This window comes from Pelodiscus sinensis, chromosome 1 (assembly GCF_052426305.1).
Source record: "Pelodiscus sinensis isolate ZL-2025 chromosome 1, ASM5242630v1, whole genome shotgun sequence".
NCBI classification, from domain to species: Eukaryota; Metazoa; Chordata; order Testudines; family Trionychidae; genus Pelodiscus; species Pelodiscus sinensis.
In genome coordinates, this window is record NC_143052.1 from 25273349 (window position 1) to 25298353 (window position 25005).

Consider the following 25005-nt stretch of genomic DNA (forward strand, 5'->3'; position numbering starts at 1 on the left):
ATCTTTTTCCTAGTAAAGGCAAGGCTTTTGAGACCACAATGATGGCTTAGTGATAAACAAAACTACAATAAAATGGTCTGTGTTCAAAGCTGGGATTTGTTCAAAATTCTCAGATCAACAAGGACTCTGCACCCTGAAGAGACATCCTGCATAAGATCAGGAAAGAGGGAATCATGCATCATTCTGCAGCTGACTCAAAACAATACTGAACAGGCTCCAGAGGGAGTAATATCCGCCTCTATTCAGCCAGCAAACAGCTGGAATCATGTAAGAAGAGTAAACGCCAGATAATGAGAAAACCTCAGAGTTTAACGTGTCTCTGACAAAATAGAATTATTATCACAATATATACTTAGTCTATACACAGCCTTGAACAGGGAAAGTACAAAGCTGCATCACCCCAAAGGGATCTCTAGGATGGATTATGCCTCTGCAGAAAACTTGGGGAGTGTACCTCCTTTACCATCCCTTAAGAAGGCAGGGCATTCTCCATTCTCCCCAGCTGGCCAGCTCCTTTGGGATGATTTGCACTTGTATGTCCATGATAGCAGGAATGGTGACTGTGCTTGATTCTTCTGCAGAAAGATCCTTATGCCCTACCCCTGAATCTACGTTTGTACATAAACAAAAGCCAGTTAGAATCTAGCCCTGTATTTTGACTGTTTACTAAATTTAATCAAAGTGAATGAAAGTAGATCATAGAGAGTATGAAAACAACTAAACAATAAGAAGTGACCTTAATGTCTCTGCCTGGGAAATTTTCAAGTTCTAACTGAAATCTAGCATGCTGGCCCAACTATTTTGTAACAGTTCATTCTAAGTACCAGTCTTTATGAAAACATCTATTTTACACTTTTTAATATTCCACTTTCCTTCCAAAACAGGGAATCCATACACTCCAGCTGTACCTCCTCCATTCAGAACAATATTAGCTCCAAACTCAGATTTCAAAGGAATACTTTGACTGTTCCTGCTGTCACAGAAAGTAATTGGGGCCAGCTGGATGTCAGAATGAAAGTGGTTACTATTATAATACTACTTTTCTTTTGTAAAGCAGCCTACTTTAGGAAGACAAGAAATGGAAGTTTGAGAAACAAAGCAAATAATGGAAGGGCAAACAGTTTAAGAAAAGCATCTAGTACTATTAAACGTTATGCCCCAGGCATCCCCTGTGATGTGTATACTTATCTTCATGAGAAATACATAGATTGCCAAGAAAGAAAACTGACTTTTGTGTCTCGTGATTGGCCTGAGGATTTAAGACACATGCTGCTAGCAAGAAACAGGATTCGGAAACTGAAGAATAATATGTTTTCCAAGTACAAAACATTAAAAAGTCTGGATTTACAACAGAACGATATATCCAAAATTGAAAGCGAGGCTTTTTTTGGTTTAAACAAACTTACTACACTCTTACTTCAGCATAACCAAATTAAGATTTTATCAGAAGAAGTTTTTATTTATACGCCCCTTCTACGCTACCTGCGTCTTTATGATAATCCTTGGCATTGCACCTGTGAGATGGAAACTCTTATTACAATGTTGCAGGTTCCAACGAACAGGAATTTGGGAAATTATGCCAAATGTGTATACCCAACAGAACTGAAAGATCAAAAGCTAAAGCAGATTAAGGCTGAACAGCTATGTAGTGAAGACGAAAGACTGGACCCCAAAAATATAGTAGTAGCAAAGCCTGGAGCTGTCAAACCAGAATTTGATTCCTCTCTTTGTCATATTTATGTATTTCCCATACAAACACTGGATTGCAAACAAAAAGGTTTGTTTAATTATTTTTAATTCAATGACAATTTTTAATGTTCTTGCTTTTTTGCTATTATATTTCTTCTCAAGTTACAGAAAATCAGTACAGTTCTAGAAAGTTTTTGCTTTAATTTCATTTAATTAGTATCAACAACGTCTTTGTTCGTTTATAACAAGCATAATTGGAATTCTTGCAGTATTTCATCTCCATTTCAGAGCCCCCACTCTGCAAGAACTCCTACATGTATTTCATTTTATTAACAGGAATACTCCAACTGAAACCAACAGGAATGCTCCTAGTAACAAAATTAAATGTTTAACTTATTAACATGTTGGAATTTATTGTAGGGTCCAGTTTTATTCCAATAACACTACTTTTACATATGCCAATAAATTTATTTAAAAAAATTATAGGTTGTTACAAACTGACTGCGCTGACAGTAAGCACAGAGAGCTCTTCCTCTCTGCAGATGCACAAAGTTAGCTATAATTTGACAGCAGGCAGCTGCCAGCAACACTCAGAGGCCCCAGAAAGGGCCAGACTGAATGGAAAGGCATTGTGGCCCCACCCTCTGTGTACCAGGTTTCCAGCACAGTGGAAAGTATCAGCTGTTCCTTTTGAATAGCTATAGCAAGTGTTCTGTCTCCAGTGCCCATCAGATTTCAAAGTTATAATGCTTCCAGGTACTGCCACCAGGAAGAGTGCTTCATTTCTGTACCAAATGCATCTCAGGCTGCTAGGAGCCATAACTGAACCCTGAGGGTAAACAGTTGCCCATCTTGGAGACATGAATATACAAGTGCACATTTGTCCATGATAAAACTACTAAAGAAAAACTAAAACAAAAATCTGATGAGAACTGTTCCCTGGTTAAACCCATTGCAAATTGCATTCTGTTCATGCTTCAGCTTTACAAAACATAAAATTAAAAAGTACAAAGATGTTTAAGTAACCTACTTAGGGAAGATTTTGCCCAGTTCATGCAAACTACAACCTGCAGTGCCTGACCATTGCACTTTGTTTGCTATTATTATCTTGTAACACTCTTGCCAAACTGCTCTGCTATTTTCTTCCATTTGCATTACTGTGACTATATATTTATATAACCGCTTTTATTGTGTTCTTGTCCTCTACCCTTGATTCAGGAAGACTCTGTCTTTGCTGCTATCCATATCAGCTAGGATAGACAAGCTCAGAAGTCAATATCAAGAGCCATGTAATGTACATAAATTAAAAGCTTGAGCCTGTGACCACATGGTGTACACAAGTGGTTCCCAATCTTTTTATGGCTTTCGGAATTCAGGGTCAACCAAAATCTACCCTGCCCCTTCCCCAAAGTCCTGCCCTGCTTTCTCCATCCCTCCTGCTCTTTGTATCACTTGCTGTCCCACAGCCCCAATCACTTTTACTGAGCTGGGGCAGGGAGTTGAGGTTTAAGGGGAGGGTTGAGATAGAGGAGAGGATATTGGTGTTGGCTCAGGGTAGGGATGTAAGCGACTAACTGACTAGTCAGTGTCAGCAGCGTGGGGAGCCAGGTGAGAGCTGGTCTGCCAGGGGAGCCAATTTAAAAACCAGTTCCCCTCACGGACTGGCTTCCTGTCGCCCAGCACTGTTGCCTCTGATACAGAGGAAGCAGCATGGGATGGCAACAGCCCCTGTCCAGGGCGAGGAGGGAGTGTCTGAGCTCCTGGACCCGGCATGAGCTGGAACTGAGCTGGGCTGCCTACCCACCTGGCTCCTAATACGTTTTAAATGCAGAGCAACAGCAGGGGTAGGTCCTGGACCTGGTGCAATCCAGGACTGAGCATTGCTATTGGCCAGCCTGCTAAAAATTTACTGGGAGGAGGGGGGAGGAGGGAGGAATATATGTAATCTATAGCATTAAACCTATAAGCTTTTGCTTATCAGTTAATCAGTTAATTGACTATACTATTACAACCCTACTTTACATAAGGGTAGTAACTATAGTATTTTCACTGGTCTTAATACATAAAATACATCCATTTACAATATACTAGAATAAAGAACAGAAATTATTTCAGATGAAATGTGAAAAGAGACAGTTAAGTTAAGCTGTTCCAGTCAAGAGGAGCTGCATGAGAAATAACTTTCCTGCTAACACTGTGAAAAGCCTGAAAATGGTCCAAGGGAGGTCATATTTAGATGAACAGAAGAAGCAGGAAAAGAAGTAGAAAGAAGCAAGATATATGAGGTAGTTCTGTGTTTTCCCAGATGCTTAGTAACTACTTCCCAATTGTTATTTTTCTGAGAGCTACACCCCTTTTTAGTGCAAAATGCAAAAAACACAGGGCTTCTTTATATCCTGGCACAAATTGCTCTTACAGTGACATGGAAGTGGTAGAGATGAAAGATGATATAACATCCATCTTTTCATTTTTTTAAGAGTTAAAGAAAGTTCCAGGTAACATACCTCCAGATATTGTAAAACTTGATTTATCTAACAATAAAATCAAACAACTACAAGCCAAGGAGTTTGAAGATGTTAATGAACTGAAGACCTTAAACCTTAGCAGTAATGGAATAGTTTACATAGATCCTGGTAAGAATAACTTTCTATATTTGTACAAAAATAGTAAACTGTGCTTTATTAATTATTAGCATTGCTTATATCTTTATCATCTATATATCAGCATTGTGGGCAATCCCACTGAAGTCAAAGTAGCAAGCATGGATTTTGGTGTACTCTTAATTTTAAGGAATTTTAAGAAAAGGAGCAAAAATGGAATTTTAGTGCCAAATAAAATTGTACGTTATTTGTTCAGTGTGTGTGTGTGGCAATAAACAGATGACAAACAGAAACAAGGAGAGAAAAGAAAGGAACTCAGACAAAGAGTAGATTGGTTTCTGTTGTAGCATTCTGGAAGCATAGTAACAGTGGACAATAGTGATATCAATAAAATAGTGTTCAACAGGTCAAAAATAATACATTGCTAGACTCCTTAAACTAAGACTTGTGACCGCAAAGGTTGGGTTCTTCTCTGAAATGTGACTGTAAAAGTGGCATTGTTAAATACCATGTCTATTGTCTTATACTGACTCCCTATCAAATGTACTCCATTTATAAATCTTTTTTGTCTTTATAATTAGCTGTCCTGGAAAACTTAACCTGAGTGAGAATTGACAGTGAAATTAGATTATCTCCTCATCCTTATTACCAGTAATATATAAGTCAAATCAGGGATTTACAGATATCTCCACAACTCTACTCTCTTCATATACACACAAACCTTACCTAAATACAAAAGTAAAGTCTCAGAAGGGAAGACATGTTAGTCTGTAACTAAAACAACTTAAAAAAAAACAAAAAAAAACAATGGTTCTGTAGCACCATAAGAGACTAACCAAAAAATATAGACAGCATCATGAGCAGGACTGGCCCACAACATTTTGGCACCTGAGGCAGGGAGCTCAAATGATGCCCCCATGCTCCCTCGCTTTGGCCAAAACTTTGAAAGGTTTCAATTCTGCCACCATCTCTGTGCATCTAGAGCAGAGAGAATACATATGCACCAGCAACAGACACAATTTTCTACACTCTGGGTGTGTCTAGACTACAGGGTTTTGTCGACAAAAGTGGACTTTTGTCGACAGAACTATACCTGCATCTACACTGCCTCTGAGTTCTGTTGAAATAACGTCAACAGAACTCAGCAGTTTTGTCGATGGCTGTAAACCTCATTCTACGAGGAATAACCCCTTTTGTCGACAGAGTTCTGTCGACAGAAGGCGTTATTGCATCTACACTGTGCTTTGCGTCCACGCTGTCATGTCGACAAAGCGGCTTGCTTTGTCGACAGAACTGGATGTAGTCTAGATGCTCTTTGTCGACAGAAGCTTTGTCAACAGTACCTGTCGACAAAACTTCTGTCGACAAAAGCCTGTAGTCTAGACATACCCTCTGGGTCCTAGTGGAGCCTTCCCCCCCTCTCCCCCACAGTCTGGCACCTGAGGCAACCGCCTCAGCTCCCCTCATGGTAAGGCCAACCCTGATCATGAGCTTTCCTGGACACAACCTACTTCTTCAGAGGACAAATATGGAGCAAGAGGCACAGAGCTTCAGATAAAAACCAGAAAAAGAAGGGAGAGGGGGAGTGAGTTACAAAAGTAAAGCTTTACTGGTATAGTTAAGGTAGTACAACTCCACCTAGCGTAAACATAGTTATATCAGTATAAAAGTGTTTAATTCAGGGGTCGGCAATCTATGGCTTGTGAACCACAAATTGTCACTAGGGAGCCAGATATGGCTCTTTTGGAGCTTCAGCTCAGCCACCCTTCTGCCCAGGTCCCCCCATAGCAGGAAGTCAGCGCTGGTGCTACAGCCTTACGGTTCCCCACGAAATTGAAAAGCCAGCTCCAACTTCCTGCAGCATATGGGGAAGGGAGAAAATCCCAAGCCTCCCTGCCAGATTTGGTGTGTGGGAAACAAACTGAACCAAAAATGGCTCTATGCACTGCCATTTTTCCTTCCCCAGCTGGGGGACCAGCCTAGGAGGAACACACTTCCTGGAGGCTTCCCCTTTGCTCCAACTGTCCAGAATCCATGAATGAGAGCAGCAGGAGGTCATGTTACATGGTGCCTGTGACTCAGCATTAAAGTAACTAAATGACCTTCCCACCCGTTCGTGCCCAGATCTCGTACCCCTACTCCCTCCCTCACTCCCCCTGCTGAGACCCAGCATCCCCAGCTTGTTCCTGCCCCCTCCCCCTGGCCAGACACCCTGCCCCTAGCCTGCTTCTGCCCCCACCCCAGACACCTTACCCCCTGCCCACTCTTTCTCCCTCTCTTACTCCTGTCCCCTACCTCCAGCCAGACACCCTACCCCCAGTCCACTCCTGCCCCCTCACCCCTGGCCAGGCACCCCACTACCAGCCTGCTCCTGCCACTTACCTCCCACCCAGACCTCACACTCTCCTACACCCCACCTCTTGCCCAGATCCTGCACCCCATTCCCACTCACTGGCAGCCCTATCCCATACACTTAACCTTTCGTTTTTGGCCCCACCCCAGCGCCTAGGGGGGGCCCACAAAATCCACTAATCCTGAAACCCCAGAAAAATAAATCTGGCCTGAGGCCTTGAACCTCAGCTGTCCCTGCCTCTTCCCCATCATGGGGCTGAAGCAACAGGGGAGTGAGGTGTTTCAATTGGGAGCCACATCAATGAGGTTTGGGGATGGGGGGGTGATTTGCTTCTCACTTGTGTGGTCTCCAACTGATTATTTTGTGGGGCAGTGGCCGCTGATCCAAAAAAGGTTCCCCATTCCTGCAATAAATAAAGACAATGTTGAAACCTTTTGTGTTGGACATAATATTTTACTTTATTTAAAAAAAGAAACCTGGCCAACAAACCCTCAACTGGAGCCTAGCCCCCATCTGGCTGTAGCATCATAACACTCCTGCACACACTCCCACATGCCAACTCTGAGACCATCATACACCTGAACCCCCAACCCTGAACCCTCATACTGCCACATCTCCAGACTCCTGCACTCCCACATCCCCAGTCCCCTGCCATAAAACTCTTGCACCCCCCTGCACCTCAACCCTGTGCCCTGAGCCCATCAAAGGCCTGAATCCCCTGCCCATAGCCCCTCACACCCCTACATCCCCAAACTCCTGCACCCCCACATCTCCAGACTCCTGCACCCCCTCATTCCCTGTCCCTTGCCATAACATTCCTGCACCCCTACACACCCCAACCCTGTGCCCATCATATAACCTTGTCCCCAGGCTCCTACACCACCACATCCCCAACCAATGCCATAATAATGACAGAAGATAGCCCAAATGAGTGCATGAAGCTGGATCTGACCAGCTATGATGTAAACTTTAAAGAAATGTGCAAAAAGATGCAGCAGCAGAAATACCATTAAATAAAGTCTGTGAGTACAATGTTTCATGTATGCTATTATTAATCATTATGTCAATTATCAAGAATAAGAAGTTGTATATTTTCAGTCATGCAAATGGGCATTCTTATATGGGTCTTTATTGACACCTTTTTCTGAATTTTGGTTTGAAAAGGTTGCCGAGCCCTGGTTTAGTGGCATAAATTATACAAGCATAAGGAACCTTTGTACCAGTATAACTATGTCCACATTAGACATGCATATCATTATAGCTATTTCAGTCCCAAAAAATCATACCCTTAACCAAAATAGTTATACTAGTACAAAATCCGTGTACAGACCACTCACTTGGGAGGTCTCATTGACTGTATAGCTACAGCTGAACAACCTCGTGTGTAAATCAAAATCTGAGTATAATTTGAAGACAATGAATTGCAAAGGGATCAATGAATTTTTGATTTGGCTTGCAGAATCTATATTACTGATAATAATAGGTATGACACTGATATAACTGATAATTCTCTCATAATGCACACTTAGATTCCAGCTCACTATCTCTTTGCTGTGATATCTCTACTGTGCTATCAGGATTAAAGAAGTAGAAAAAATTATATTTTTCAGCAAATTAAATGCAAGTGTCTCTGAATACACCAGATCCCTTGTAAAGACTTATATGCCACTTTTCAGAGTAGGGATGTTAACTATTGTTTATGTGTGTAAAAGTGGAACTGCTGGACATTTTAGTGGTTACATGTTAACATGCATGGGAAGGCCAAGGGGGAGCCAGTACTTGGTGGGAGCCAGTTTTTAAACCGGCTCCCTGTGAGCACCAGCTCCTGCCTTGCGTCTGCCCCTACATCTGATAAAGAGGCAGCAGTGTGGGAGCAGGTGGCTTTGTGGGAGCCAATACATGCAGGGAGCTGGTTTGAAAGCTGCTTCCTGTGTGTACCAGCTCCCACATACCCACCTCATTACCCTGCACTGCTTTCTATCAGAGGCAGCAGCATGGGGGGGGAAGGTGGCTCCGTGGGAGCTGATGCTAGTGTGGAGCCGGCTTTTAAGCCAGATCCCCCCAATCAGCAGCTCTCTTCTGCCCCCTCATACTGCTGCCTCTGGGGAAGATGCAGGAGGGCAAGCAGCTCCATGGAGCCAGCTCCCCGTGCATATTGGCTCCCACCTGCCTGCCCCGCCCCCTGTACTGCTGTTCCTCGAACACCGGCTTCAACCTGCCCCCTGTGCTGCTGCCTCTGTGGGGGGCAGGGACTCTGCGAGAGCCAGCACGCACAGGGAGCCAGCTTAAAAGCCAGCTCCCCACGGGCACAGGCTCCCAACTCCCCCGCTTGGTGCCTCTGATACTGAGGTGGTTGCGTGTAGTTGTTACAATTAACCAATAAGCTCTAGCTTTTTAGTTAATCATGTATCAGAGGGGTAGCCGTGTTAGTCTGAATCTGCAAAAGCGACGAGGAGTCCTGTGGCACCTTATAGACTAACTGAAGTGTAGGAGCATAAGCTTTCGTGGGCAAAGACCCACTTCGTCAGATGCATGTAGTGGAAATTTCCAGAGGCAGGAATAAATATGCAGGCCAGGATCAGGCTGGAGATGACCAGGTGGATCCAATCAAGGAGGATGAGGCCCACTTCTAGCAGCTGATCTGGAGGTGTGAATTCCAAGAGAGCAGAAGCTGCTTTTGTAGTTAGCAAGCCATTCACAGTCTTTGTTTAATCCAGAGTTGATTGTGTCAAACTTAAAGATGAACTGTAGCTCAGCAGTTTCTCTTTGAAGTCTGGTCCTGAAGTTTTTTTGCTGCAGGATGGCTACTTTTAGATCTGCAATTGTGTGTCCAGGAAGATTGAAGTGTTCCCCTACAGGTTTTTGTATGTTGCCATTCCTAATATCAGATTTGTGTCCATTGATTCTTTTACGTAGGGACTGTCCTGTTTGGCCGATGTATATAGCAGTGGGGCATTGTTGGCACATGATGGCATATATTACGTTGGTGGATGTGCAGGAGAATGTACCAGTGACAGTATGGCTGATCTGGTTAGGTCCTGTGATGGTGTTGCTGGTGTATATATGTGGGCAGAGTTGGCACCGAGGTTTGTTGCAAGGATTGGTTCCTGAGTTCGAGTTATTATGGTGCGGTGTGTAGTTGCTGGTGAGAATATGCTTCAGGTTGGCGGGTTGTCTGTGGGCAAGGACCGGCCTACCTCCCAAGGCCTGTGAGAGCGAGGGATCATTGTCCAGGATGGGCTGAAGATCACTAATGATGCGTTGGAGAGGTTTTAGCTGGGGACTATAGGTGATGGCCAGTGGTGTTCTGTTGGTTTCTTTCTTGGGCTTGTCCCGTAGCAGGAGGCTTCTGGGTACACGTCTGGCTCTGTCAATCTGTCTCCTCACTTCCTCGTGTGGGTATCGCAGTTTACAGAATGCTTGTTGAAGGTCTTGTAGGTGTAGGTCTCTGTCTGAGGGGTTGGAGCATATGCGGTTGTACCTCAGTGCTTGGCTGTAAACAATGGATCGTGTGGTGTGTCCGGGATGGAAACTGGAGGCATGCAGGTAAGTATAGCGGTCGGTAGGTTTTCTGTATAGGGTGGTATTGATATGACCGTCACTTATTTGTATCTTGGTGTCCAGGAAATGGACCTCCCATGTAGATTGGTCCATGCTGAGGTTGATGGTGGGGTGGAAGCTGATGAAATCATGGTGAAATTCTTCCAGAGTCTCCTTCCCATGGGTCCAGATGATGAAGATGTCATCGATGTAGCGTAGGTAGAGAAGGGGTGTAAGTGGACGAGAGCTGAGGAAGCGTTGTTCCAGGTCAGCCATAAAAATGTTGGCGTATTGTGGGGCCATGCGGGTGCCCATAGCAGTGCCACTGGTCTGGAGGTATATGTTGTCACCAAATCTGAAATAGTTGTGTGTGAGGATAAATTCACAGAGTTCAGCCACCAGTTGTGCTGTGGCATCATCAGGAATACTGTTCCTGACAGCTTGTACTCCATCTGCATGTGGGATGTTTGTGTAGAGAGCCTCTACATCCATGGTGGCTAGGATGGTGTTTTCTGGAAGATCACCTATGCATTGTAGTTTTCTCAGGAAATCCGTAGTGTCACGATTTCCTGAGAAAACTACAATGCATAGGTGATCTTCCAGAAAACACCATCCTAGCCACCATGGATGTAGAGGCTCTCTACACAAACATCCCACATGCAGATGGAGTACAAGCTGTCAGGAACAGTATTCCTGATGATGCCACAGCACAACTGGTGGCTGAACTCTGTGAATTTATCCTCACACACAACTATTTCAGATTTGGTGACAACACATACCTCCAGACCAGTGGCACTGCTATGGGCACCCGCATGGCCCCACAATACGCCAACATTTTTATGGCTGACCTGGAACAACGCTTCCTCAGCTCTCGTCCACTTACACCCCTTCTCTACCTACGCTACATCGATGACATCTTCATCATCTGGACCCATGGGAAGGAGACTCTGGAAGAATTTCACCATGATTTCAACAGCTTCCACCCCACCATCAACCTCAGCATGGACCAATCTACATGGGAGGTCCATTTCCTGGACACCAAGATACAAATAAGTGACGGTCATATCAATACAACCCTATACAGAAAACCTACCGACCGCTATACTTACCTGCATGCCTCCAGTTTCCATCCCGGACACACCACACGATCCATTGTTTACAGCCAAGCACTGAGGTACAACCGCATATGCTCCAACCCCTCAGACAGAGACCTACACCTACAAGACCTTCAACAAGCATTCTGTAAACTGCGATACCCACACGAGGAAGTGAGGAGACAGATTGACAGAGCCAGACGTGTACCCAGAAGCCTCCTGCTACGGGACAAGCCCAAGAAAGAAACCAACAGAACACCACTGGCCATCACCTATAGTCCCCAGCTAAAACCTCTCCAACGCATCATTAGTGATCTTCAGCCCATCCTGGACAATGATCCCTCGCTCTCACAGGCCTTGGGAGGTAGGCCGGTCCTTGCCCACAGACAACCCGCCAACCTGAAGCATATTCTCACCAGCAACTACACACCGCACCATAATAACTCGAACTCAGGAACCAATCCTTGCAACAAACCTCGGTGCCAACTCTGCCCACATATATACACCAGCAACACCATCACAGGACCTAACCAGATCAGCCATACTGTCACTGGTACATTCTCCTGCACATCCACCAACGTAATATATGCCATCATGTGCCAACAATGCCCCACTGCTATATACATCGGCCAAACAGGACAGTCCCTACGTAAAAGAATCAATGGACACAAATCTGATATTAGGAATGGCAACATACAAAAACCTGTAGGGGAACACTTCAATCTTCCTGGACACACAATTGCAGATCTAAAAGTAGCCATCCTGCAGCAAAAAAACTTCAGGACCAGACTTCAAAGAGAAACTGCTGAGCTACAGTTCATCTTTAAGTTTGACACAATCAACTCTGGATTAAACAAAGACTGTGAATGGCTTGCTAACTACAAAAGCAGCTTCTATTCTCTTGGAATTCACACCTCCAGATCAGCTGCTAGAAGTGGGCCTCATCCTCCTTGATTGGATCCACCTGGTTATCTCCAGCCTGATCCTGGCCTGCATATTTATTCCTGCCTCTGGAAATTTCCACTACATGCATCTGACGAAGTGGGTCTTTGCCCACGAAAGCTTATGCTCCTACACTTCAGTTAGTCTATATGGTGCCACAGGACTCCTCGTCGCTTTAGTTAATCATGTTACCAACTACACACTAACATCCCTAGCATAGACCCACACATTTTTGTTTCAATTTACAAGAAGCCTTTATTGTAGTCCTTTAATAAAAAAAATGTAATTGTGATTTTGACTACTGTATAAGAATACTGCTTAAGCCAACGGTTTTCAAAGTTGGGTCACAGGCCTGCCTGGGTAAGCTGCTGGCAGGCCCACAACACTTAGTTTATCTCATAGTCATGGAACCTCACAGCTCCCATTGGCTGCGGTTCACCATTTCTAGCCCAGGGGAGCTGCAAAAAGTGGCAGCCTGGGCCACACCACTTCCCACAGCTCTTCGTGGCTAGAAACAGTGAACTGCAACCAATGGTAGCTGTGAGGCTCCATGACTCTGAGATAAATGAAAGCATCAAGTGCCCACCAGAGGCTTACCCAACCAGGTCTTGACCCAACTTTGAAAACCACTAGTTTAAGATATGAGCACGCTTTACCTGTTACACGTATATTTTTCTATTTTTTTCTATCTATTCTACATTTCAATAACTTTTTTTATTTGACCAGCTGCTTTTTCAGGACTCATTAACTTAGAAGAGCTTGATTTATCAAACAACACACTGCAAAATTTTGAATATGGCGTATTAGAAGATTTATACTTTTTAAAAATATTATGGCTTACAGAGAATCCTTGGAGATGTGATTACAACATTCATTACCTTTTCTACTGGTTAAAGCATCACTACAATGTTCGCTACAGTGGCTTAGAATGCAAAATGCCTGAGGAATACAAAGGGTGGTATGTTGAAAAATATGTCCAAAGTTATTATGAGGAATGCCCAAAAGACAAGCTGCCAATTTATCCAGAAACATTTGAACAAGACAAAGAAGATGAGGAATGGGAACGACACAAAGAACAATCAGTTCAAACAGTAAAGAAACATGGTGTAATTGTCACTGTAATAGGTTAATTTGGGGAATTTTTTATTACTAGATTCAAATGTATCATATTTTATGTCAGAAAAATTCTGTTTACATTCTTGTTACTTGTGCTGTTTGTTCATAAGGAAATATTGCCTACATCATTTTTTTAATTGCAGTTACTGACTATGCTATGGTATTAGTTATACATCATCTTTTATAAAAAAAATTCTGTTCCCAACCATTTATTCTGGGTCACCCTTACTATGTATTTGGGTAACTATTTGAACCTACAAAATATAAATGAATAGATATAGAAATAGATCTATAGAGGAAATAAGTCTCCATATGCCCAGCAAGTCATACACAGCATCTGCATGGAACTAATTTCAGGAGTGGACCCAAAGCTCCTCTGTGTGGAATGTATTGCAATTTCTTTATATTTATTGGCTCTCTGAATTGTTCCCTAGAAAAGTTCTGTGCATTTTAAGAAGCAGTTTTCTTGTTTGTGATACTTATACCAAATAATCAAAATGCAAACTGATTTATAACAGGCTACAAAGTCTATGGGAATTGCACATGGAATAGAGAGAAAGGCACTCCAGTCATCATGGTGCTAGTTCTAACACAGACTTCCTATGTGACACTAGGCAAATCATTTAGTCTTTCTGTGCCTCACTTCCCCATCTATAAAATGAGAATAATAGCACTTCACCTCACATGACTGTTATGAGGTTATATATATTAAAGGCTGTAAAAGGTCTTCACATACTATGGGAACAGCAGCCATATATGAACCTCAGGTAGGTAATCAGTACCCTTCAGGAAAAGGACGCTTACTGCCCAAACCTCTATCTATATATTTTAGAAACGTCTATCTGTCTGTGAGTCTGTTTGTTCAAGAACACCTCCTAAACACTAAGAACTAGAACCACCAAATTTGGAATGGAGTTTCCTCTTATCCTAACTTAAAGCAAGGTCAGAGTTTGGTTGTGCCAAGAAAATAGGAAGTTCCAGGAATGGGACTGTTTTTCATAACATGGAAAGGACGGGGCAGAAAGAAGAGAGACATGAAAGAAACTTACAGAAAGGAGGGACACAATAACTGAGAGTGGCCAATACAGGCTGCACCACCAAGAGAGTGGCCAGCAGGGCTGGCTCTCCGCCATCTTGCCTGCTACCAGACTAGATAAGTAGTCCTCCTGCCCCAAACCCTTTCCCTCCCCTGGCCCTTGGCCGCAGCACTGGAGGGGTGGAGAGAGAAAAGGCCCCTGTCAGCTGGAGGGAGACAGAAGGTCCTTGGCAGCTGCGGGGGAAGAGGCTAGGGGGAGACAGAAGGCCCCTGAAGGCTGGGGCAATTGGAAAGAGAAATGGACCCTGGCAGCCAAGGGGAGAAGCCCTGTTGGATGGGACTTCTCACCCTGAGTCCCTCTTCACCCCCCAACCCTCACTCTCACATTCTCCCACACTTTCAGCCTCCTGCTTGCCCCCTACCCACATCCCCATGGTCCTGTCCTCACTACTGCACACCCCCCCACACACACACACACTGCCAGTCTCCTGCCATGAAGAATCTGGCAATAAAAGGAATGATCCAACACACATGTACATAGGCAATAGTTGATAACATTTAACATTTATACACAATAAAAGGAATGTTCCAACATTCATTTACATAGGCAATACTCCCATGAATTGATACATTTAGCATCTATACAGTATTTCCATTTTAAAAGTTTGCATCAGTTAATATTAACCAATCTGAACATTTCCTTTTTGAGATAAGGGTTAACATCCCTTCTGTGGAAATGATGACAAAGAAGGGGTAAATAAAGTTGCCCAAGACCACACACCAGATTGGTGGCAGATCTGAGATCAGACTCAGAGATCCCATATCATACTTCCTCTCCTACATCACTGACAGTTATACATGACTGTAGGAAGCAGAACCAGACTCTACATTTGAAATGTGTGACAATATATGCAAACAACTAAACATGGGAGGACCTCTGCAAGACTATAGCTCTCTAACTCTACAACATGGTATTCTAGTCACTTTGGATATCTCCAGAACTCCTGCCCAAAGGCTCACATTTGTTGTTTTGCATTAAAAATGTAATCCAGAGCATTTGGTAACAGCTTTTTCTAATATAAAACATGAAGACAAAAAGAAATTCAGGGCCTGGTAAGAGTGTGAAGGAGTGCCAAAGGATCCTTTAGTAGTTTAGCAGAAAATATGCTGTGATCCGAGACATTTTTTCACACCCCTTCTTGTAAAAATTAAATCACTTACAGGTGCTATGTTGCCAAACTGAAGAGTTTAGACAGTTTTGCATAACCTCCAAATAGTTGTATAGCAATCCTACTGTTGCATTACTCATCACTGTCCCCAAGCCCAGAATGATTTTAAACATTAGGAAGAAAAAAATTCATGCAAACAGTAACCAGAATCAAGAGAACTACTCCCTCCTCTCCAAATCTTTTTGACAGAACAGATATCCTTGGGGCATGAGGGAAGAGGACAACTATGAACAGTAGAACTACTGAAAATGGACCCATAAGATAATTTTTGACATTAGAGCTAGTGAACAGATAAATGCTGAAAAGGAAAAAGTGAATTTATAAACCACCTTGGGTCAACTGTTATGGACAAAAAAGCCAGCATTTCAGCTAGAAAGGCAGGATATTAAAAAGAACCGCCAGAGGAGAAAGCCACAATCAGGGCCAAAAGAGACAGCATACCCATCCAGCTGTAGAGCATAGGTGGGAGGCAGGGCGGAAAGTCTGTAACCCGTAGGCTACATCTACACTGCAACACTATTTCAGGATACCAGAGTATTCAAAAATAGCTATCCCGTATCTTCACAACAAACCCATTATTTCAGGCTCGCTATTCCAACATCCCTGTAAACCTCATTCTACAAAGAGTAAGGGACATTTTGGAAAAAGGCAGTCCCCGGGTTACGTACAAGATAGGGACTGTAGGTTTGTTCTTAAGTTGAATTTGTATGTAAGTCGGAACTGGTACATATTGTAGGGGAAACTCTAGCCAAACATTTCTCCAGAGCTCAGTTTTATTCTCCCACACCTCACTTCCCTCAGTCCTTTATTCTCAAGCTGAGGTGTCTGCTGAGAAAACCTGCTCCACATCTCCCTGGTCTGCTGGGGGGAAGCAGCTAGTGCGGGGTTGCCTCACCCCGTTTGTTAGTAGGGATCCGATGTAAGTCGGATCCATGTAACCTGGGGACTGCCTGTAGTGCTTTATTTCAAAATTTGGCGCTGTGTAGACAGCATCAAATGATTAAATAAGCTATTTTGAAATAGTATCAAAATAAGATACACAATTTGCGTAGATCAAATTGTGTATCTTATTTTGAGTTATGGTGAAGTGTAGATACAGTGCAGATTCACCCTTTGACACTCAAGGAGCTAAGTGGGTGAAGTTAGAAAGTAATAAGCACCTGAGCTTACTAAGTCTAAAGGCTACAGTGATACTGAATGATTAAACAAATACTCAAGTAGTACCATGAGGACTAAAGTCCTTACGAGTAGCAGTGATACATAAACAATCAATTAAGAAACATTAATGGCTAGATGGACTAGCCCTTCGTGCTTTTCAACAAAATAGTGGCATGCTGCTGCCATAGAGGGATTCCCAAGACTGGAAACTATCATAGAAGACAATCAAGAGTCACAACTTCCTAAAGAGACAAAGCTGAATACCTTGCTTATCCTTTAACTTAGGAAGGGGAGCCCAGTGCGAAGAGGACATATCAAATTGGAGGCTCAAGGGGTTGTGGTTTGATAATTACCCTGCAAGAGGAGCCTTCAAGCTCACAAACCACTATGTTCAAGGAGATAACCAAGAAAGAATCCTCAAACAGTACTAAAAAAAGGAAAATTTGAAGTGGTATCAATTGAGACCTTTGATATTGAAGGGGAAAAATAAAGACTTCTTTGCCCTCAAAAAAGGGGTGTACTGGAAGGTGCGCCCCACACCTGAAGAGTTTCCAAGAGCAGTTAACTTTGCACCTTTTGTTAAATTATTCCAAGGAGGTTAAACAAGTGTAACAAGTTATAGCATGTATAACTACAATCAGCTGTTTCAGAGGGGTAGCTATGTTAGTCTGTAACTGAAATTTTTTTAAAAACAACTAATAGTCCTACAGCGCCTTAGAGACTAGCAAAAAATGTAGATGGTATCATGAGCTTTTGTGGGCACAACCCACTTCTCCAGATGAAACTTCATCTGAAGAAGTGGGTTGTGCCCACGAAAATTCATGATATCATCTACATTTTTTGTGAGTCTCTAAGGCGCTGCAGAACTATTTGTTGTTTTTTAAATTTTTACAATCAGCTGTAGGGTTGCCAGATGGTTTCAACAAAAATACCAGACACACGTGACATTACATCACAATCTACATTACATCTTATTTAGAAAATACCGGACATTTATATTTTCTCATTTATATTTTCTCAATTTGTTTCCCGAACAGAAAGCTCATATACTGGACTGTCCGGTTCAAAACCTGACACCTAGCAACACTAATCAGCTGTAATCCTTCATGCTTAGTGTTACTTCACTATTTCCCTTTAGACCAATGGCACTAAACAACCTTTTTATAACATACATGCATGCAACTGTGAACCCATAAGATTCTAGAACTCTGGGAAAATTGACAATCTACCAGAAACACATCAGAGTCTGAGGTACCTTAATGTTTGTAGTGATCCAAAAAGGAAAGCTGGTGGGAAATAAAAGTTAGTTTCAATAGTATGAACAGAAATGGGCCTGGAGCAGAAAGAAGCACAACAATATGGCACCAAACAATAGAAGAAGGCAGCCAAATTAAAAAGTGAGAAAAATAAATGTATAGAAAAGAAAAAGGGATATACAAACATGGAAGAGGAGAAATAGAATGTCAGAAAGAAAAACTGTAAAATTATAGAAGAGATTTTTTCTAAGAGCAGACCTTGCTATTTGCTATAAATCAAAACATGTCCTCAACTGAAACACCACAGTCACAAACCACACTTGCATCTTCAGATTTCTTCTTCTGCACTATTTAATTACAAATGCCCCTCAAAAGTATTTCTGAGTTCAAAGGATATTAGAAAAACCTAAGCCAACCCTGCTAGCTCCCACAGCCCCTTTATTCTCTTTGGGTACGTCTATACTACAGCGTTAATTCGAGTTAACTCAATTCAAAATAATTAATTTGAATTAAGCTAATTCAAATTAACGCATCTACACACAAAACCTATTTTGAAATAGCGTTTCGCTATTTCGAAATAGCGCGTCCACACTGAGTGGACCCTGAACCGAAGTTAAGGCTGGCATCTCCCCCAAACCTGAATAAGATCCATGATCTCCACCCTGGACCAAGAAGGCACCCACCTTCTCCAGCCCTTGTCAGGTTCCTGTGAGCTGGCAGACAGCTCCTGGGGAGCGGTGGAGGGCTGGCTGCCAGTGGCTTGCTGGATCATGTTTTGGGGCCACTGGGTCAGGGGCCCCGGTGGCCACTCCTGGCTCTGGGCTGGCAGGCTTGGAGCTGGCACAGGCCCTGTGGCCAGGGTCTACCTCTTTAATAGGTCTGGGGCTGGGGGAGAGGAGAGTAAGTTTTTCTGGTTGTACCCAGAGTGGCAACCAGGGCTCCCTGGGAAGGGCTGGAGGGCCCCTATTTTGAATTAAGTGTCTACACAGCACTTAATTCAAAATAGCTATTTCGAATTTGGCGTTACTCATAGAATGAGATTTACAAAATTCGAATTAAGTGCTCCACTATTTCTAATTAATTTCGAAATAGCGGTTTGCATGTATAGATGCTATTAAAGTTAATTCGAAATAACGGCTGTTATTTCAAATTAACTTTGCAGTGTAGACATACCCTTTCTTTCCCTATAACCTCTCTCTCTTTCTCTTTCTCCCCCTCTCTCTCAGGGTACGGCTAGACTGTGGGGAGTTTTCGGGATACCAAAGGTATCCTGAAAAAACTCCACTGCATCCAGGGAACGCGTTTACTCTTCCACTTTTTTTTGCAGAAGAGCAAAAGCGCTCTTTCGGAAGCCCCTGTATTCTTCGTTCCATGAGGAAGAAGGGATTTTTCAAAAGTGGGCGGGGTTTTCGAAATTTGGCCCAGTCTAGATGGGCCAAATTTCAGAAAACCCTCTTCTGACAAAAGTATCAGAAAAAGATCCTTGCAGTCTATATACACACACACACACACACACACACACACACACACACACACACACACACACACACACACACACACACACACACACACACCTCTTTCATCTCCATCTCCAGTTATATCTGGGGGATTTTCTTTGTGTTTGGGGGTCCCTAAAACCTGCAATGATTAGTAACAAAATTATCACAGAATGTAGGTGCCTTCTAAAATGCATTGACCTCAGGAATCAGCAGAGTACTCCTTGACAAATTTTTTGTTCCTGTGCTGTAAATACTAATAGCAGCAAGCTCTAAATGCAACTCCCAGGCACATATGGAAGTCAAATAGTAACCCAGGATCTCTCCCCTGTTACAGATCACTGGGGCTATGTCTAGACTGCAGGTTTCTTTCGAAAGAGGCTCTTTCGAAAGCATCTTTCGAAAGATCGCGTCTAGACTGCAGGCGGATCTTTCGAAAGAGAAATCTGCTTTTTCGAAAGAGAGCACCCAGCGAGTCTGGATGCTCTCTTTCAAAGACGGCCTCTTTACATTGAAGAATGCCTTCTTTCGAAAGAGGAACTTTCGAAAGAAGGCGTTCTTCCTCGTGAAATGAGGTTTACCGCCATCGAAAGAAAAGCCGCGTTCTTTCGAAATAATTTCGAAAGAACGCGGCTTGAGTCTGGACGCAGGGGAAGTTTTTTCGGGAAAAGGCTACTTTTCCCGAAAAAAACCCTGAGTCTGGACACAGCCTGGGTGGGCAGAGTAATACCTCAAACAGTGAGCTCTGCATTATCCCTCCAATAGCCTTATTTTTCTTTTGGTACAATAATCTATTCCTTTGCCAAAGTCAGTTTGAGCTTGAATAATATTATAACTTGTATATCTTCAGAAACAAAACAGTAACATGCACGTACCTTTATGTGAATGTGAATATATAAAACAATAAAACTCCCAATATTTTGCAACTAATTCATTCAGGATAGCAAATACAAACTTGTTTTTTAGTGCCAGCAAACCAGCACTAAAAAACAGCCAACATCAGTGCTGTTCTATCATCTCATCTATACTAGGGCTACTCAACTTTGGAAGTCCCGGGGGCCACAGTGATACTCATAGCACATGCCGAGGGCCACAAGTAAATATGGTCGCATATATATGCAAATATATATGCAAATAGCTTCTTTCACACAATGCCCCAGCACTCCCAGCACCTCCTCCCTGGCCTCTGGAAGCAGCAGGGAGGGAGGAGGCCCCGCAGCCCGAGCTGGCCCAAGCCTCCCCAGCCCTGGGAGCAGTGGGGAGAGAGGAGGCCATGTGCACCCTCCCCAAAGGGAGGGGAAGACCCTGCACGCGCATCCCAGAATCCCCAGAGCAGCGGGTGAGGGAAAAGGATGTATGGCCTGAGCCTCCCCACCCCCGGGAGCAGCAGGGAGGGAGGAGGCCCTGTGGCCTGAGCCGATCCAAGCTTCCCTGGCCCAAGGAGCAGTGGGGAGGGAGAAGGCAACGTAGCTCCAGCCTCCCCAGCCACAGAGCAGCAGGAAGGGAGGCAGCCACGCTGCCCAAGCCGACCGAAGCTTCCCCACCTCCAGGAACAGTGGGGAGGGAGGAGGCCACATGTACATCTACCATCACAACTGGATGGGTAATGCTAGTTAATAATAAAAAAGGGCTGCCAGAAATCTATGTAATCTTGGATTCATCTTGAGTAATGAAATCAGAACTGTGGTTTATGGCAGTAAGAATGGAAAGTTCATGACATCTTTAAACTATACTTAAATAATTCAGTTTGATTTGTTAGCAAGAAAAGCATCTGAGGAGTAGGGCTCTGATACAATCTTCAGCAATCTGAAAACAGCAGGGTGGAAAATAGGCCTGCAGCAATAAAATCATCATATTCTCTGCTTCAATCAAGCTTCCACAACAGTTCAAAAGACATGCACAAGCAAGCTGCATGCCCAATATCAGTGGACATGTAACATAACTTTCTTATTAATTTCAATAGCAAAAAAAACCAAACGCTGATTGAAATTCCTGTTTCAGATATATACTTCTTTAAGATTCTTTGTGGACAATCACACAGACTTCCACAAATCATTTTAACAAATGAAAGTGAACAGTAAAAATTGGTTATAATCTTTGATTTTGAGCCTGCTGAAGACACACAGAATTTCAGCAATTATTGAAAGATAGAGACAGGGTTTAGTCATGTATCTGTTTTAGAAATATGCATCTGTCTGTGAGTCCATTTGTTCAAGAGCTCCTTCTAAATGGTAAGAGCTAGAACCACCAAATTTGTATGTAGCTTCCTCTTATCCCAACTTAAAGCAAGGTCAGTGTTTGGTTGTGTCAGGAAAATGGGATCTGCCTGGAATGGGATTGTCTTCCATAACATGGAAAGGGAGGGGGCTACTAGGAGGGACTGTCATACTGAAGAGTGACCACAGGGGGCGGCCTCTCCATGTGTTAGGTTCCCATGGTGATGCTGGGCAGGGTTCCACCACCTCTGTGCTGACCCCTTGTGCCCTAATGCATAAGGCCCAACTTACAAATTAAGGGGCCCTATGCAACTGAGGGCCCCTTTCAACTTCTTCTGGGGCCTGGGGCTTCCCTTTCTCCTCCCCCCTCCCATCTCATGCAGCTTCTAATGGGAGCTGTGGACTTCCCTCTTACCCCCCCAAACTCAGTTCCTAATGGGGACCAATGGCTTTGCTCCCTCTCTCCCTGCACAGCTTCTAACAGGGACTCTGCCGCAACCCCAGACATACAAGCCCACAGGGCTGTGTAGGGGCATGCAAACATGCAGCACAAAGACAAGCCGCATATGGTCCCAGATGGAACCTGCAGTCGAGTAAAAGACCCTAATTTGCTTCCCTGTTCACTCTAAGCAGCTAAATGTCTTCCAGTGTGAACACAGCCTGTGGAAATGAGTGGCCATTACTAAACCTTTTGCTCTCTCCCCCTGCAGTGCTATCCCCAATTTACATCTGCTCCAAACACAGCCATGTGATAATGAAAACCCCTGCTTCCTGGGACCTTGCCCAGTTGCACCAAGGGATTTCCCTGTGAGTCTGCTCCAAGGATTCCCCTTGTCCTTTCCCCTGCCCTGCTGCACAAAGGAATACCCTGCCCATGCCACCACAGCAAGAGTTTTCACGGCCCTTTCCCATGTCCCATGGCACCTAGAGTTTCCCTTGGTGCCCTTAGTGATGAACTCATCATTGTGAGGTTCTTGTCTGTTACATATGCTCACTCTGGGACAGTCAGGCAGTGCTAGGTATGTGGCCATTACAAGTGTTTCAAAGGGGTTGGGGCAGTGTTGCGTCTAGTGTTAATAATGGGCTTTCTGTAACATATTGCAATTTTGTCCTTGTTGGAGCCGGCTTCAGAAAGCCAGTCTCAGAAAGTTCTAACTCCTGCAGAGCATCTGAGGTAGGTACAGAAGTACCCAAGAAAGATTAGAGAGGAGTTTTTGGGAGACGTCCTGAGCTATCTAGATGTCAAACAAAAAATTGCAGAAGTGGAGGGACAACAGGAGTGAGTGGAAGGAGAGCATGCAGCAGCTCCTAAACTTATAGAGCATTATGGAGTGGCAAATGAACACGTTAAAGGTACTGCTAGCACTATAGATGAAGCAGCTGCACAACTGGCCTCCACTGCAGCTGGTGTTCCACCCCAAAATGTTTTTCAGTATACCCTCCCCCGCCCCCATCAATGCAATCTGGGCACCAACTTGTCCCCAGGTTCCACATGTTGCACTCCAGACTTGCCCGCCCAATCTACCCCCCGCCATGCAAACTAGGGATGTTAACATGTATTTATTTTTGTAAACATGTAACTGCTGAAATGTAGTGGTTACATGTTTATACATGAGGAGCCAGGTGGGAGCCAATACTAGTGGGGGACTGGCATTTAAGCCGGCTCCTGTGTGCACCATCCTGCATCTGCCCCCACTCCTGCCTTTGTATGAGAGGCAGCAGCGTGGGGGGAGGATTTAGACATAATGGCACTTTTTGGTCTTTTTTATTTGGAGTATACATTTAGTTTGTGCCTCCATTATGCTGTTTTTAATAGTTTCTATGCAGTTTGTAGGCATTTCACTCACGACATTTTTTAAACATTTCTGTTAAGCTTTTTTGGTTTTGTGTAGTTCTGTTTTTTTAAGGTAAAAGTTACTGTACAGGGTTTCTTTGGTATTTTTTCCCTATAGGATGTTAAATTTAACTACCTTATTCTCTATTACTGAGCAGTTCAGCTATATTCCCCTGTTGGACCATCTCCTGTGATCCACTTAGAACTACATCAAGAACTGCACATTTCCTTGTGGGTTCCAGGACTAGCTGCTCTACAAAGCAGTCATTAATGGCATTCAGAAATTTTAACTCTGCATCCCTACCTGAAGTGTCCTAAAAGGTTTTTTGGTGTAACCTCCTTAATCTCCCTGAACATTTCACAATCACCATCACCATCCTGGTCAGGTGGTCAATAGTATATTCATTCCTACTGTGACATTCTTATGATTCAAGCATGGAATTTCTATCCACAGAGATTCTATGGTACCGTTTGATTCATTTAAGATTTTTACTATATTTGACTACGCACTTTCGTTATAATGCCACACCCCCATCAATATCACCTACTCTGACTTTACTATCTATTTTGTACTACAGGTTGAAGCTCACTAGTCCAAAGTTCACTGATCCAGAAATATCCATCATCCAGAATGATTTTAGTTAGCTGGATGTCCACTTTTAATGTGTGTGGCCAAGTTTCCCACGGTCCTATAAAGTTTGCTTACAGCCACCAGTTCTAGCTCTCAGTGTTCTGTGCTGTTATTTAGCTTTAATTTACTCCTAAATGTCCTCCAGCAGCCCAGTAAGCAATGGAAGTGTTGATAAAGCTGTTAGAAAACATTGACCTCCCATAGTCTAGAAAATTCTCTGGTTCTGAACAGGTCAGGTCTCGAGGGTGCAGGACTAGAGAGGACCAACCTGTAGAAGATTTACCCGCCATTGCTCAGATCCTTAATTCAAATAAGTTTTGTTTTTCTTCATTTGAATCATTATTTTGGAATGGGGGTAGGGATGTGGGGTTCAATATGCAGGCTGCCCCAGGAAGAGAGAGCAGTCCCAGTCCTCTCTCATCAGAACAGCTTGGGACCAGGTGAGAAATGCCTGTCCATGGCCACTGCAGGGGGCACAGCTGCGGGAGGGGTGCATGTCCCCCAGAAGGGGGACACACACACACACACAAACTGTGAAATTTGTAATATATAGCTGTCCCTTTCTCCACCTCTGATACCTGCTGACCCAATGAGGTTATAGCTTTCTCAAACCACATTTCTGGCTCCTTGCTGTCCCTCTGTGGTCATTTTGCAGTATAACTCCCTACCGACAGAACCTCACCTTTTCTATTTTATGAGAAACTGTCAAATTCAAGGCATGTCCTATTATCTTAGCACAGCCAAACCCTGACCTTGCTTTAAGTTATGATAAGAGAAAGCTGCATACCAAATTTGGTAGTCCTAGCTCTTACTGT

The 25005-nt window shown here is 43.5% G+C and overlaps 2 protein-coding genes across 3 annotated transcripts in view; one reads left to right on the forward strand and one right to left on the reverse strand.

The window, feature by feature from the left end:
- The window catches only part of LRRC17 (leucine rich repeat containing 17), a 40156-nt gene extending 26612 nt beyond the window's left edge, over positions 1-13544 (forward strand). The window contains exons 2-4 of one of the 2 annotated variants that reach the window (XM_006137529.5): positions 885-1777; positions 4167-4322; positions 12945-13544. In XM_006137529.5, coding sequence (XP_006137591.3) covers positions 1012-1777; positions 4167-4322; positions 12945-13348 — 1326 coding nt within the window. In that variant the 5' untranslated portion in view covers positions 885-1011 and the 3' untranslated portion in view covers positions 13349-13544. The remainder of the gene's footprint in view (positions 1-884; positions 1778-4166; positions 4323-12944) is intronic. The other variant, XM_006137530.5, reaches the window with a different exon arrangement.
- The window catches only part of FBXL13 (F-box and leucine rich repeat protein 13), a 224907-nt gene that overhangs the window by 131831 nt on the left and 68071 nt on the right, over positions 1-25005 (reverse strand). The window lies entirely within an intron of this gene.